This window comes from Mus caroli, chromosome 3 (assembly GCF_900094665.2).
Source record: "Mus caroli chromosome 3, CAROLI_EIJ_v1.1, whole genome shotgun sequence".
Taxonomy (NCBI): Eukaryota; Metazoa; Chordata; class Mammalia; order Rodentia; family Muridae; genus Mus; species Mus caroli.
Window position 1 is genome coordinate 78,979,213 of NC_034572.1, and position 16,972 is coordinate 78,996,184.

The 16,972-nt window shown below is 41.6% G+C and overlaps 1 protein-coding gene across 3 annotated transcripts in view; it reads left to right on the forward strand.

Annotated features, from left to right (window-relative positions):
* Window positions 1-5,286: 5,286 nt before the first annotated feature.
* Lrba (LPS responsive beige-like anchor protein) overlaps window positions 5,287-16,972 on the forward strand; it is a 591,176-nt gene continuing 579,490 nt past the window's right edge. For 2 of the 3 annotated variants that reach the window (XM_021158804.2, XM_021158805.2), the window contains exons 1-2: window positions 5,551-5,805; window positions 6,112-6,551. In XM_021158804.2, the coding sequence (XP_021014463.1) occupies window positions 6,336-6,551 (216 nt within the window). In that variant the 5' untranslated portion in view covers window positions 5,551-5,805; window positions 6,112-6,335. The other variant, XM_029475138.1, reaches the window with a different exon arrangement.

Consider the following 16,972-nt stretch of genomic DNA (forward strand, 5'->3'; position numbering starts at 1 on the left):
ATATCCAGAAGATGTCCCAACCGGTAAGAAGGACACATGCTCCACTATGTTCATAGCAGCCTTATTTATAATAGCCAGAAGCTGGAAAGAACCCAGAGCAGTGGTTCTTAACCTGTGGGTTGTTACCCTTTGGGGGTCACATATCAGATATCCTGCATATCAGATATCTACATTACAATTCACAACAGTAGCAAAATTACAGGAAGTGTATTAAAGAGTTGCAGTGTTAGGAAGGAGAACCAGTGCCTTATAGGATACATTCTAAACGGTGAAGCGTAGCCTGCTGTGGACGTGCTGTTCAGCCAATGTACATCGGCAGCCAATTAGAGTAGATAGTTCCCTTTTGCTCAATACTTTCTTCATTTTTTAATTTGGTGTATTTGAGAATGTATGTTCTCTGCAGAGAAAATAGTTTGGAGTACTTTTAAGGAAGTGGGTATTTCCTTTAGTAAAACTAAACCGAGTTCTCATTTAGAAAGAAAGGAAATCCTAGTATCAAATTCTTTGACCTTATAACTCCAAATGTGAGCCCATACACATCATCTTTCTCTTGTTCTCTGACTAAACATAGTAAAAACCTTATGCAACATGCAGGTCCAGTTAGAGGGAATATGAATTGCAGCATAGCTATGACCTGCAGTATTTGAACATTTTTCCTGTGGACAAAGTGATGGTAACTCAAAACTTGAGTATTTGTTTTACCTGATGTTTGGTCTTTAGGCTAGATGACAAATGACTCAAACCCAGTTGCTTACATCAACAGGTATCTACTATTCTCTGTGGGCCGACAGGTTCTGTATGAATTCAGATATATGTTGGCTGGGGCTGTAGTCTTCTCAGGGTTGTGACTAGTGACTACAACATTCAAGATGGATTTACTTACATGGCAGGGAGTTGGGTATGGTTGTTTACCAAATAAACAGCTTGGGATGTTGGCTGATGGGCTTTGATACTTTTCTATGTGGTTTCTTCCTATAGTTTGGGTCCTAAGAGAGATTGTTCCAAGCACACTACCATATGCAGACAATTTTCTCCTCCACTTGGAGACTAGAAAGCAGTTCAAACAGTCTACTTTCCAGTCTTACTCCTTGCATGAAAAGAGTAAATATCTCTTTTCAGAGGTAGCCTTGGTCTCTCAGAGACCTCAGCTGGGCAAGGATTTCAGACTAAAACTGACAAATGCAGTTACTTTCTCTAGTGATATGTGCACATATAAATTACAGTGGTTCCAGGACTGTAGCTCAGTGATTAGTTCTTTAGCATTCTCAAGGGCCTGGGTTCCATCTCCAACACTGAAAAAAAAATTGTAGTGTTGGAGTGGGTCAGGGTAGAACATTTCACGCATTCTAATGGCACTCCCAGAAAGGAATAGGATGCATGAGCTGCCTATTTCACATTACTTAGGAGGTGTGGTAGTGCACACTTTAATCTCAACACCCATGAGGCTGAAGGAAGACTGGAGCAAGTTTAAGACCAGCTTGGGCTTTATAGCAAGAAAGTCTCTAAAACTCAACCAAATCAACCAATCAACAAAAGTCAGTAATAAATGCTAACTTTTGAAGTTTTATTTAATAATGTTTGTATACTCTCCCAGAGGGCTCAGGGTCTGGAGAAAACTAATTCTTGTTCTCTTGACCAGCCACAAACACATGTACATACGAGTAACACTAAATGGACTCAGTAATTTCATGTGCAGCAGTAATTAAGAAAGAAATGATCTTAAATTTGAGAGGCAGACATGGGAAAAGTTGGGAGGAAAAGGGGGGTAGGAATGACGTAATTTAAGAAATAATTTTAAAAAATGTTTGCCTTTCTTACAAGAAGAAGCAAGTTAGAGACACGAATTTTCAGCCTATGCTTTCATAAACTGTGTTAAAGAATGGTTAAAATTCAAATCTGGAGGTATACACGGGTACATTGCCAATCACATAGGTTGTATTTTCCTTTTAAGTTATCTTTTAACCTATATATTTACAAAATGCCAAGAAGTTACAATTGGGTAGATTGTTTTTCTGAGAAGAGAAAATTCCATCTCATCTTTGTTCTCATTTTTTTTCTTTGTATGCAGGTAAGAGTTCATAGATCGATAATCTTGATTTCAGTATGAAATTACATTCTTTTTGCTTGAGTTCTTCTGAGTTATGCAAAAAAGCTTCCTGTTCTGAATTCGCCCTTTTCTCCTCTCTGTACTGGGGACTGAACCCAGGACCTCACACTCGCTAGGTAAGCATTCTTTATCACTGTGCTATATATACTCCCAATTGTTTTTTTTTTTTTTAATCAAATATTTTTATTATTTTGTGTGCATGAGTGTTTGACCTGCATGTATATATCACATACATGCCTGTTGTCCACAGAGTTCAGAAGAGGGTGTTAAATCCCCTGGAATTGGGGTAACAGATGGTTGTGAGTCATTGGGGGGTGGGGGTGGTGCTGGGAACTGAATCCCAGTCCTCTTAACAAATGGTGGTAACAGTGCTCCTAACTTCTGAGTCAACTTACCAGCTCCTCTAACACATTTATAATTTTTTTTTTTTTGAGATAGGATTTCATTAAAATGTCCAGGTAGGCCTTGACTTTGAGGTCATCAAGCCTTTGCTGGAATTATAGGCCTGAACCACACCACACCCGACTTCTCTCTCTCTTTTGTTGTCTGCTTTGTTTTTGATGAATGCTTAAGATAAGGAAAATTAGAAAAATTAAAATCTTCCGACTTAATTCCAAGACATTGATATCAGATAGATACAAATTAAATGGCAACAAGAAACTGGAACCTGGCTTTGCAGAAGGCAAGCTTACCCTTGCTCCATTTTTCTCATTCAACCCCCCTTCACTTTCTCTTCCCCACTTCCTCCCTTGTGTGTATGATACAGCTGAAACCGTATTATAAACTTAGCTGTAGATAGCTCAGATGAAGGCTTTTGACTAGACTAACTTCCATTAGATCTAACTAATAAAAAACTGTTTTTATAATATCAAAATATCTATGGTAGCAGAATTTTCCTCAATTCAAATGGTAGCAAGAGCTTTCAGGAAGAATTAAAGCAGGTCACTTCAGTGTTTGATTCAATCCCCGTTAATATAGGATAGAGTATTTACAATATAGTTACATCAAGGAGCTTATGAATTGATGGGCAGTTTAGCCCAAAGTATTCCTCAGGATGGTGTACATCTAAATGGCAATCTACAGGGATTGTACTTTAACCAGGGCTGGGCTAGCCCAAGTTTTCTCTTCTGCATTTACTGTACTTCTTTCTGCAGTAAAACTCCTAAGAAAAGCAGGTGGTGACAAAGGTGCTGGGAAATGATTTTTTAAAGTGTGTAATTTGTTTTGAAATAGTTAAGTAGTTGTCTTGTAACAACTTTTGCTTCCCAGGTAAAGGAGCATTACCAATAATCTCAAAAACGCATGAGACACGTGCCTTATCCCGGATCCTTGAGACTGTGTGACTTGAAAAGGGTTTGACTGTGACCATTTTCATTCTTACCACCCATCTGCTTCTTTTATTAGAAGGTATTCATCAACAAATTATTAGTGCCTATAAATTAGATATAGTAACTTAAACTATCTGCCAAATCCAAGGATGCAAAATCCTACCAGATGACTTTGGTAGCCCAATCGTGGCTCCCACATTCAAAATAGAAATTGGTAGAAGGTCAAGTGAATGTTTTCTTGATCCTGCAGGGACATCTTACTCCCTTATTTCAGATTTACACACTGAGATCCAAAGAGTTTGTTTGTTTGTTTGCTTGTTTTCCTCCTTCAGGGATTTCAGCAACAAGTGGCCAGTGATGTTAACTCTAACATTAAAAGTTTGCCGGGCGTGGTGGCGCACGCCTTTGATCCCAGCACTCGGGAGGCAGAGGCAGGTGGATTTCTGAGTTCGAGGCCAGCCTGGTCTACAAAGTGAGTTCCAGGACAGCCAGGGCTATCAGAGAAANGCCAGCCTGGTCTACAAAGTGAGTTCCAGGACAGCCAGGGCTATCAGAGAAACCCTGTCTCGAAAAACCAAAAAAAAAAAAAAAAAAAAAAAAAATTCACAAATCAGCAATTCACAGAATTAGAAAAATGTCTGCCTTATCTTTGGAATTTGTAAATCCATTCTGAGGCAACCTAACTTCTTTTAAGAAGCGTCCTTTTGAGTATTTAAAAAAGGTGCAATAAACTAAACACACTTCGTTGCTAGAAACTTTTCTGATGTTGCTTCTCTCAAGTATCCATGTGATAGCTAAAACGGTCTATTTTTCAAGGATGTTTCAAATAATACCTTTTCAAGTGAACCATTTCATTTCTCAAACTCATCTAAGTTTTTTGGATTCCTTCAGAGTACTTTGATTCCCGTCTTTTGCTTCACTTTCATTTTTAGGAACCTGGGAATATTTTAGTACTTTAAAGTCTTATCCCAGAGAATACTAATAGAACAACTACCTACTCTATGCTCATTTTATTTTATACTAATGCACCAGGATCAATGCTTTGCCATCATCAGAGGCAGTGAAGAGAATGACAACATTAGACTATGACAATTTGTACTGGCTTTAAATCCTCATCTCTATATATTTAAAGGCATCTATAATGAGGCAAACTTAACTTCCACACTGGAAAATTGAGAGGAACCCCCTTTCCCAGTTCCAGGGCCCCGTGAATCCCGCCTCCACAGCTCCGAGCAGCTGTCTGAGGAATGAATCCTCTACTCCTTAGAATGTGGGAGAGCTTTGCTGGGGCGGCAGCTGCCAGGCAAGGAATCCTCCCAGTCGCTGTCCCTCCCCTCCGAGCCGCGGCAGCTGCCAGGGCATCCCAGTGGAAATCTTTCCCAGTCAGCGCCGCGGGCGGGCAGGCAGCAGCTGAGCTCAGTCAGGGGTGGAGACTGCTCCCCAGAGGCTCCAGCGCCGCCACCTCAACGACTCCTAAGTCCCTCAGGTGTCCTTCTCCAAGTCCAACACGAGGACACCTTGACAACGTGGGGCGGGTTCTCTCGGCGCCCAGAGACCTGCTGTTGCACAGCACCCGCCTCCTGTTCGCCGCCGAAGAGTGCGAGGGGAAAGCGCGCCGCTTGCGGCTCTACCTGCGCAGCGCGCTCTCGAGGCGCGCTCCCGCCCGCGTGGCACCTCCAGCGAGCGCGCGTGCTCTGCTCCGCCACTCACCCGCGGTTCCCCGGGCCCGCCCGCACGTCCCCTACTAAGCCTCCTCCGCCTGGGCGCCCGCCCTCTCGCTCGCTCACTCGCTCGCCCGCCCCACCACCCCGCGCGCTCGCGCACGCGCACGCCGCGCCCGGCAGCCCTCGGCGCTGTCATGGCGGCGAGGAGCAGCTTCAGTAGGCATAGGGGTAGTCCCGCGCGCCGTAGCCCGGCGTTCTGTGGCAGTAGCATCCTCGGCCACCGCGGCGGCACGAGCCGCGGCGTCGCCAGCGCCTGCAGTAGCTGCGTTTGCAAGGGCTGAGCGCAGGGGTGGGGCGGCCTAGGGAAGCACGGAGTTCTAGGCAGCCGCCGGGCTCCCGGGGAGCGGACTAGGGAAACTTGAAGGCTGCGACCAGGTGCCTTGACCTTTCTCTCCCCGGTCCCGTCCCGGTTCCTGTCCCGGTCCCCGCAGGCGCGTCGGGCCTGCCTTCCCGCCCCAGCACACACCTCCCTCCCTCTCCTCAGCCGAGCTCAGGTGCCCGGGCGAGGTGCTCCACTCCTCCCCCTGGGCCGAGCGCTGAGGAGAATCACCGCCCCCTTCCCCCGCCTTTTCCTGCCCTGGATCTCCGCCGCCACCTCCGTCTCGCTGCGCCCCGGCGGGGGTGAGGACGAGGCCGGAGTCTCCGGGTGAGGAGGAACTTTGGACCTCAGTGGTCGCAGGGGGCCCCCGTCCTCTGCCGGCGACAGTCCCCCGCGGTGCACCTGCCCGCGCCCACCACCTGCGCGGGCTGGGGGGAGGAGTGAGCCTGCTCGCCGGCCTGGAGGACCCGCCTTCGGCGGAGCGGGCGATGGAGCCCGGGAGGAGCGGCCGGCCGGCTGGCCCTTGGGGTGCCCTTAGTAACTTATTTGACAGACAGTAACTATTTCCCTCTCCTCCCTAAAAAATCCCACGACAGACCTACCCTATTTAACAGATGTTTAATCTTCCAATAGGCTTTGGCGTTGTTGTCAGCCTCCGGGAGAGAGATTGGACAAATAGTCTCCAAGAGGAGGAGGGCGACGACCAAGGACTTTCCTGCTTTTTTGGGGTTTCTCCGCAAGTTGGAACAGAGACCCTTTTTTGGTTTAGCGTTTGCGTGTGTGTGTTGGTGCCTCTTCTCCGTGCAGCGACTGCTGGCCCAGGGTGACTCTGACTTGTCCTTTCTCGTGAACTAGTCATGGCTAGTGAAGACAATCGTGCCCCTTCCCGGCCACCAACAGGTGATGACGGGGGAGGTGGAGGGAAAGAAGAAACCCCTACGGAAGGGGGTGCGCTGTCTCTGAAGCCCGGGCTCCCCATCAGGGGCATCAGAATGAAATTCGCCGTGCTGACTGGGTTGGTTGAAGTTGGAGAAGTGTCCAATAGGGATATTGTAGAAACTGTCTTTAACCTGGTAAGTAGATAAATATTTTATAAGCATATACTTTTCTCGGTGAGTTGGGGAACAAGACGAAGTTGGGGTCATGTGCTTCACTCAATCTAATGGCTTTTTCCATGGATAGACACAAATTCTACTTGACCTAAATGGAGCAATTACTTGTATTTCAGTTTAAGGAGAATTATGCAAAATTTGATTCTTCAGGTTTTCAAAGAACACAAACAGATCACCTTTGTGCTAATTAAGCAAGTGTTGATGTGGAAGTATATTTGTGTGTGCGTGTGTGTGCATGTGTGTGTGTTGGGGGGAGTCAGGTGTTCGATGGAGAATTTGGATGTAACTTTTTTTTCCTCTTGGAGTGTATGTTTAAGCCTGCGATTTCTCTTTAATATTTTGAATAAATGACTCTTTTTTGGCTTGGGAGCTAATGTAAGTCTTTGCCTAAGTTATGTTTTGCTATAGTTAGTTTTAAATACAGAATTCATGTTCATAGTGCTGATATAGGCTAACTTGGAAATTAGTATTTTTAAAATTTTGGCTACTTTTAGTTTTAGAAATAACTAATCAAGGTTGAATTTTGCAGTGGGTTTAGGGTTATCTTGTGGTAATTGAATGTCAATTTGAAAAAGGCCTGAGGCAGCCACAGTGTGAGCTTGATGCTTTTGTAAATTTGTGTTTATCATTGAAACAAACTTGGTCATTGGAAATTGTTGATTATGGTGGGCAATGGCTTATTTTAAGTGGATATGAGATACTTTCTTTTTTTCTTTTTCCATTCCATTTTTAGAAATTAGTTTTAGTGGAGCCTTTTAGACTTTAGTTTTCTGTTGCTTATCAACTTAAAAGAGTTGAAACCGAGTTTGGTTTTAAAATAATTTTCTCTTGTTCAACTGGTGTTAGAAGATAATACATGGTGTCAGATATAAATGTGCAGTAGTTGTAATAACTGTTTAGTAGCCATTCTTTTTACCTCTATATTTTCAAGGTTAGACTGTTTTATTCCAGGCAGTTAATTATTTCCTTCATTAGGCTTTTACTGTTAGTCTGGTTATTTGCAATACAGATTCTAGAATGACAAAATAGGTATAGGTGAAATGCACTTACTTTTGAAGAGTAAAACTTTAAACTATATTTTATTTCTTTATTATTGTATTATGATTTTCGATATACTGAAAGATACATACACATATACACATTTTTGAAACTATATATTATTGAAACATATATATAATATATGCATATTATAAATATTAGAATAGTGTAGTGTAGTGAACTCTGGGTATCCATCATCCAACTTTACTACTTTGGGGATCTTGTGTTTGAACTTTCAACAGTGAGCTTCCAGATGAAATGCAAATTCATCTATTCCTTTTCCACAATAAACAAATTTAATTTTGGTTTCTCTTTCTGAACCTAATGTAGTTTGGATGTGCAGAAATCTTGTAGTGATATCATCCATCCGTAGTTGTTTCTGTGTGAACGTACAACGCTCTTTGGCAGGAAGGTTCAGACTCCTCTTCTATATAGTGTGGTTTGATGGGGTGGAGGACCAACAGGAATCACTTGGATTTTTATCCTTAAAGAAAGTCCAAATTTTTTATTAATAGTTTGCTGAAGGGTGGTCCTGATATGGACTTTAAGGTTAGGTTCGTCATACTTGCATGCTCACAGTGTACAAAGAGGTAAGGTCTGCCCTTTGTATGCCCTTTTCAGCAGTATCCCCTCTTTTGAGCAGCATGGGCAGAGTGGCTGAGAGGGGCCCCTGGCCATCCTTTCCTCTGTCATCATTTAGAGTACCTTTCATGATTAAAATATGGGGCATTGGTGGTCCAGCTAGTTCATCTCATTTGTTACCATTGCTGCATCTAATATTTCTTAGTGGACATAGTGTGAGCTGTAATTCTGTTCCAAGGAAGAACCTGGATTCTGTGCCCGGTAGAGGACCAAGTGGCCTTCTTATTTAACTCTTCTTGACATAACCTAATACATGTGTGCCATCTCAAAGACTCGGAGACCAAGATAGAGAAGAGTTAAATATATACTTGCTCCAGTTTGGTTTTTAGGACTAGTCTTTTCAGGACTATATCTGTCACATGAATTGGTGTGTGGTTGTTTTTTGTCTCTAAGCAGGTATATGTACCTTAGGCAGTGCTTGCCTCAAGGACACAGCAGTCATTGGTCATGATAAATATTCATGGCTAACCCTCCACCAATGGATTTTATTCCTTTTTATCTCACTTAAAAAAACTTTTTACAACATTGCTTTAAAAAAAAACTTTAATGTAAACACATTTTTTAGTTCCCATCATTGGTTTCTCATTCAGTCTGTGCAGAAAGTTGATTATTAACTTTTTTCTTATATGTATGTATGTACTAGTGTATGTATGTGTGTAGGCCAGGGGTTGATGTCCACTGGTGTCCTCTCCACCTTACTTACTTATTTAACATATTTTCTTCGTTGTTGTGTGCGAGCATGTATATGTAAGTGCAGGTGAGCATGCCAGGCCTGGGTGTGGAGGTCAGAGGGCAGATTTTTGGAAGGTAGTCCTCTCCTTTCACTTCTACTTGTCTTACCGTCTGCTCTGCATAGTCTAGTCTAGCCAACCCTTGCCCTTTGGGGTGATTCTTTTTTCCTCCGAGCTTGCTGAAGAAGTGTTGGGATTACAGATAGGAGTCAGGGCATCTGGCTTTTTGTGGATTCTAGAGATCAAAATCAAAATCAGATTTTCAGCCAGTGCTGTTACCAGTGGACTGGCCCCATTTTTTCTTTTTAAGACAGGGTTTCTCTGTGTAGACTAGACTGACCTCAAACTTAAGAGATCAACCTGCCTCTGCCTCTTGAGTGCTGGGAATAAAGGTGTGCACCACCACTGCCTGGCATTCATGCATGTATGCATGCATGCATCCATTGATCCATCTTTCTATCTATCTATCTGTCACTGAACATGGAACTGGAGGATTCAACTAGAATGACTGGCCAGCAAGCTCCAGGGATCCTCATGTCTCTACCTTCTTAACACTAGGGTTCAGGTGCGTGCCTTTCATGTGGGAATTGGGGACTGAAGTCTGATTGTCAATCTTGAATGGCAGGCACATTGCTGACAAAAATATTACCCCAGTTGTATCTTTTTTTCTCGTTTCCTCCCTCTCTCCTCCCTTTTTTCCTTCCCTTCCTTCCTCCCTTCTTTCCTCCCTCCTTCCTTCCCTCCCTCCCTCCCTCCCTCCCTCCCTTCCTCCCTCTGTCCCTGTCTTTCTGTCTTAAGCAGATTCTCATTATGCCTACTTACTTGGTCTGGTTCTGTCTGTGTAGACCAGACGGTCAGAAAACTTGTTAGAATCTTCCTGCTTCTGCCTCCTGCACACCGGGATTATAGGCATGTACCTCAGCGAGTGCTAACTATCTCTTTCTTAATGGTACATTGAATTAAAACTTCCAAAATTGTGAAAAATAGGAATCAAGCAACAGAACATGAGACATGTGTAAGTCATGAAATTACAGCAGTGTGAGCCATGTGAACCTTCATTTGTAGAGAGTTAGTCTCTAGTGGAATTTTCGTTTAATAAATACCAACTATGTTTTTTGAGTATTACCTTAGTTAGGGTTACTATTGCTGTGATGAAACACCATGACCAAAAACAAGTTGTGGGGGAAAAGGGTTTATTTGGCTTCCACATCACTGTTCATCACTGAAGGAAATCAAGACATGAACTCAAAGAAGGCAGAGACTTGGAGGCGGGAGCTGATACAGGAGCCTTGGAGGGGTGCTGCTTACTGGCTTGCTCCCCATGACTTGCTCAGTCTGTTTTCTTAGGGATTCCAGACCACCTGCCCAGAGGTGGCAGCACTCACAATGGTTCCGTCTCTCCATCCATCAATTAAGAAGGTGTTCTACAGGTTTGTCTATAGCCCAGGCTTAGAGAGGCATTGTCTTAATCGAGGCTACCCCGTCTCCAGTGGCTCTAGTCTGTGTTAAGTTGAGAAAAGACTTGCTAGTACAGTATCATAACTTTTTCATTTCTTAGGCATATGAAAGTTAGGAATACATACATTCTTTCTTCCCTGTTTTGAGAGAAGAAATCTTCATGTGTAGCCTAGGTTAGCCTTGTACTCCAGGACTCAGAGTGATCTTTCTATCCCAGCCTCCCCAGTAGCTAGGACTAAAGGCACATACCACTGTACCCAGCTAAAAACATATTCTATGACCATTTGTTTGTTTGTTTATTTTGTTTAAATGATTAAATATTTGTTACTTTAAAAAATAACTTTCTGCTGGGCGTGGTGGTGCACGCCTTTAATCCCAGCACTTGGGAGGCAGAGACAGGTGGATTTCTGAGTTCGAGGCCAGCCTGGTCTACAAAGTGAGTTCCAGGACAGCCAGGGCTATACAGAGAAACCCCGTCTTGAAAAACCAAAAAGAAAAAAAAAAAAAAATCAAACCAACCAACCAACCAACCAAACAAACAAACAAAAAAAAACCCCCAAAACGGTCTAATGTTAAAGAGCAGCCTGTCTTTCCAGAGTTGTCCAGATAGTAAGTAGTAGGGCCATACAACTGCAGACGTCTGGCTTCATAGAATGTTGCTTCTGAACTTTGCTCATGGAGCTTGACTGACCTGTTATAAATTCTTTGAAAGTTACTATCTCTGGTAATTTCCTTTGCAAATCTGCTTCTCAGTTAAATTTTGATGAGTAGGATACTGATATATTCTAGCATTTCAAAGTTCTCCACTTTTATATTTTTCATGTTGCAATTTGAAACCGTTTTCTTTTGTCTTCAATTGTGTGTTTACTTATCAGACAGTGGATACAGAACAATTAATATTTTGGCATATTCCAGGAACTTGCTACAGAGTTCAAGATTTCTACTATTCATCTAAAGATACTCAGTGGTATTTAATTGAATAATGTTTCCCTCTTGGGCTAATGACAAATATATATTTTCATGCTTGCTTGTTTATTTATTTATTTATTTGATAGGATCTTGCATTAGTCAGCATTCTCTAGAGTTAACAGAGCTTGTAGAGTGAATCTTTTTATATGCATATGGGAGTTTATTAGAATGACCATGGTCCAGCCAATCCAACAATGGTTGCCTATAAGTGGAAGGTCCAAGAATGTGTAGTTGTGCAGTTCCTGAGGCTGGATGTCTCAGCTGATTTTCAGTATGCCAGAATCCTGAAAAAGTAGGCTCTAGTGTAATTGAAGGAATGGACTTACTAGTGAGGTGACAGCAAGCAGGCAGAGAGCAAAGGCGTCCTTCTTCCATGTCTTTATATAGGCTTCTAGCAGAACATGTGGCCCCGATGAGAGGTGGAGTTTTCCATCACACACACACACACACACACACACACACACACACACACTCCAAAAGTATGTCTTCTTACCTCAAGATCTGGATTAAAAGTGCATCTTCCTACTTTAAAGATCTGGATTACAAGTAATTTTCCCACTTTAAGCAAAAATCCCTCATGGGTGTGCTCACCTTTTTTGGGTTAATTCCAGGTGTAGTCAAGTTGACAAATCCCCCTTCTTTTTGGGGGTTTTTGAGATAGGTCTCTGTAGTCCTGATTGTACTGAAACTTGCTATATAGAGCAGGCTGTCCTCAAATTTAGAAATCCAGCTGCCTCTGCCTCCTGAGTGCTGGGAATAAAGGCTCCACCACCCAGCTAGTTTGTTATTATTATTATTATCATCATCATCATCTTCATCATCATCATCAACAACAACAACATCCCTTTGTAATGTGTAGCCAGGCTGAGCTAGAACTTGCTGTGTGGTGAGGCTAGTTAGGCTAGTTGTGATTTTGAGGTTTCCCTACTCCATCTTCCCTGAGGTTACAAGTGTATAATAGCACCACATGTACAGCCTCTGATTTTTAATTTAAATGTTACAGCTTGAAAAATGGAATATTATGTCTTATTATTTGTTGTGTAAAAAATTGACGTATGTCCTGGCAAAGAAATGTTTTTATAAATGGTATAGAATAACCTTTGCTTGCTTCAGAGGGCAACAGCCATCCCAGCTGATTGTTGTCTTGCTGTAATGTGGTCTCAGTGGTGTTGCACATCTTTAGTTTTTGGAGAGAAAAATTAGAAGTCTAATTTAAAAAAAAGAAACCTTTAAAAATAAAAATAATGTTTAAAAATTTTATGTGGGCTACATAAATCCATAGTTGGTTACTTTTCAAACTCTTAAATGAACTTTAGTATAAAGATAACTCATCCACTGGGTTTTTATTAGTCGTATCAGTATCTAGATTACTTCCTACATAATGCTGTACCTATACATTTAAGGATTAGGAGTAATCTACTCTAGAAACATTCTTGTTGATTATCTTTTTGTGATTGGTATTAGTGATAGAAAGCTCAACTGCAATTGGGCACAGGCCTTTAATTCCAGCACTGGTGAGACAGGGGCAAGCAGATTGAGTTCCAGGCCAGTGTGTTAATCAGAGCAAGTTCCAAGTTAGCCAGGGCTACACAGAGAAACCCTGTCTCAATAACTCGATAAAACCCCAAAGAAAACAAAAGAAAAAAAACCTCAGCAAACCTCTACTCAGTTGCTTTGAGCACAATCAGAAGGATTTATGGCCTTACTTATCTGCAGTCCAAAGGTAAGGTGAGACTTCAAGTAACAGTTTCATTTTGTTTCTCTTTTGCTTTTCTTGAATTTAGCTTCAGTTTGGTATATTCCTCTCAAGTTGTAGTATGGATGCCAGACAGGACAGTGGGACCTCTTGTGTCACACACATCTTTTGGTGGAGTGTCTGTCTTAATGTTCTGAGCTAATTGGACCATTGACCAATGAAATGTGTTGATGAGATTAATCAGTATGTTTACTTCATTTACATAATTCAGTTATTTTAAGTCTATTTATAGAGCTTTACAACCATTAGTATATTTTAATTTTATTATCTAAATTTGGAATATTTACATTCTGTGCTCAAGACATTAAGACAGTTTCCCTCTTTTAATTAGCCTGTGATGGGTTTTGCGTTAACTTTTACAGGATGTGAATTTTTATTTTGTACTTGGTTATCTAATTGCCTCTTTGCCACTTGTAGAAAGGCTGATCCTAGTATTTTTCTGTCTTGGTGCCTTTGCTGGAACTCAGTTGACTATAAGCATAAATATCTGTCTTGACTGTTTTCATTACAATTTTTTTTGTGTGTGTGTTCATGTGCATGCAGGTGTATGTCTGTATACTTGTATGTGTGTGCATGGATGTCAGAAATTGAGGATTGCATATCAATTGCTGTCCACCTTGTGATATTCTTTTTTTTCAGAGAATTTTTTTAAATTAAAATATAATCATTTGCCCCCCTCCCATTTTGCTTCCATCCAACCCTTTCCATGGTTTCCCTTGTTCCCTTTCAAACTCATGGTCTCTTATTCTTTATTGTTGTTACATATATATGTATATGTATGTGATCATATGTGTATGTGTGTGTGTACATACTGAGTCTATATGTGTATTTTTTTTTGTTTTTGGGAGGAGGCTGACTGGTTGGTATTGGATAATCATTTAGGAGGCCTGTCTTTGGGGGAAGACTAAGTCTCCCTCTCTCAGCAGGTTTTAAGCCTGAAGATCTCTCCCTAGAGGTGGGACTCCAGGTGATCTCCCCTCTCTAGGTTGGCAGTCAACTGGTATTGTCATTGTTTTTAGATTTTCTCTAAGCAGCCACACTGTTGTCACTTTATGGGTGTAGTTCCCTATCATGTTAGGAGGTTTGTCTTGTAGCAGATGTCCTGTGGCTCTTAGGCTCTTTGCACCCTGTCTTGTGCAATGTTCCCTGAGCCATTGGTGTAAGGGCTGTGTGTAATACATTAGTTGGGGTTGGGCACTCCACAGTTGGTTGTTCTCTGCCTTTTGAGTAGTTGTAGCTTTCGGTAGTGGCCTCTGTTCACAGAGAAAAGAGGCTTCTTTGATGAGGGTGCAAGTTATACTTACCTGTGGTTACCTTATGTTTTGAGACATGGCTTTCACTGAACCTAAGGACTGGCTGGCAAGCAAGCCCTCGGGATCCTCCTTTCTTGACCTCCGTAGAATGAGCTTACAGGTATGGGATTTATTTATTTCCTTTAGACAGCTTCTCACTGAATGACTTGGAACTTGCTGTGTAGACCAGGCTGGTCTTGAACTAAGAAAGATTCTCTTGCCTCTACCTCAGGAATGTTGGGTTTAAGGTGTGCACTGTCATCTTGCTCTCTCTCTAGCTCACTATATTTTAAATTTCTATTTTGTAGAGCTGTAGATGAAACCCAAGGTGCATTCTCCCTCTCTTACCCTCTCTCTCTTCTCTCTCTCTCCCTCCCCCTTTCACCCTCCCTCCTCCTCTCTCCCTCCCCTCCTTTTCCCTCCCTCTTCTCTCCCCCTCCTTTCTCTCTTTTCCTCCCTCTCCCCCATTTGTGTATATGTGTGTGTATACTAAACATACTAAACATAGACTATATCACTGAGATACACTCTCAGTTTATATTCCATTGATCTATATATCTTTTTTTACTAATTCCAAACTATGCTGATTACTGTAAGTTTGTAGTAAGTTTTGAAATAGGGAATGTAGCTGTCTTAATGTTTTCCTTTTTAAAAAAGATTTTAATTATTCTAGGTTCTTTGCATTTCCAAGTGAATTGTAAATTCAGGTTATTAGGTTTTGTTAAAAAAATAGAGCAGGAATTTAATTTTTAACTTCATGTTTTTGAGACAGGGTCTCTATCTACATAGCTCTGGCTGTCTTAGAACTCACTATGTAGACAGGTTGACCTTCAACTCCTAAGTACTGGGACTAAAGGTGTGTACCACTATGCCTAGCTAGCAAGCATGGATTTTGATAGGGACTGTTGGATGTATAGCTCATTTTGAGGAATATTGGCTTAGTACAGAGCATAGAACATTTCTCTGTTTATTTAGCTCTTCTTTCACTGAGTGATTTTTTTTGTATGTGTGTGTTGTAAGCATATATTATGTATGCTCACATGTATAATTCCAAGTCTGGAACTTGACATGGGCAATCTTCTTTGTTCTTTATCTTATTTAGTGAGGTAGGGTCTCACTCAGAACCCAGAGCTCACCCATTACCTAGTCTAACCAGCTTGCTACAGAGTTCTTGTCTCTGCCTTCTAAGCCAGGGAGAGTTGAAATTACCTGTGGGCCCAAATATAGTTTTGTTTTCATAATATGTAGAGAGAGCAGTAATTCTCAACCTTCCTAATGATGCAACCCTTTAATACAGTTCCTCATGTTGTGGGGACCCCCAACCATAAAATTGTTTTCACTGCTACTTCATAACTGTAATTCTGCTATTGTTATTAGTTATAATATAAATATCTCTGTTATCTGGTGGTCCTATAAAAGGGTCATTTAACACAAAGGGGTCACTGCCAACACAATTTGAGAGCTGCTGTTATAGAGGAGCCATACAGTATTTTAGCTTTGTCACTCTAGAAATCGCCCTAATGCTTAGCATCCTGAAAGTGTTTGCTAAAGCTGTGCATATTGGCATACCTCTTAGTACCTTTTTACATAGGAGGTAAGGCCTGATGATTCCTTGAGCCTAGAAATTAGAGCCATCCTACACAACATAAACTAATTTTACCTTAAAAAATACAATCTTGGTTAAATATAAATGTCTTAATATTTTTATTAAAGAAGCTAGAACTATTAGAAGTCTAGTTCCTATCATTTTTAAAAAAGATTTGTTTATTTATTTTATGTATATGAGTACACTGTAGCTGTACAGATGGTTGTGAGCCATCATGTTGTTGCTGGGAATTGAAATCAGGACCTCTGCTTGCTCTGGCTCTGCTCTCTCTGGCCTAAAGATTTATTTATTATTATATTTAAGTACACTGTAGCTGTCTTCAGATACACCAGAAGAGGTGTCAGATCTTATTATGGATGGTTGTGAGCCACCATGTGGTTGTTGGGATTTGAACTCAGGACCTTCAAAAGAGCAGTCAGTACTCTTAACCGCTGAGCCTGTTCCTATTATTATTTTTTTTATATAAAGGCCCATGTAAATAAACCTTGAGGGATATTTCGTTTTTTTTTTCTTTCTCCTCTATCTCATTTAAAGGATTTGTTGGGCAACTTGCCCCTCCCTCCCTCCTGTCTTTCTCTGCCCTTCTCCCTGCTTGTCTCCTTTCTTCCTATCTATTTTTTTCTTCATATGGAATTCTGTTCTTTATGGCCAGGCAAGCAGTGTTACCAGTGAATGTTACCACATTTCTCAGTTTTCTTTTTTGTTTTTATATACAGCCCAGGCAGGCAGGCCTTGAACTCCTCACCCTCCTTGGCACTAGTATTATGGGCTTGCACCATCATATAATTCAGCTGCGTCTGTGTGTATACCCATGTGTGAGGTTGTGTGTCTGTGTGTATACCCATGTGTGAGGTTGTGTGTCTGTGTGTATACCCATGTGTGAGGTTGTG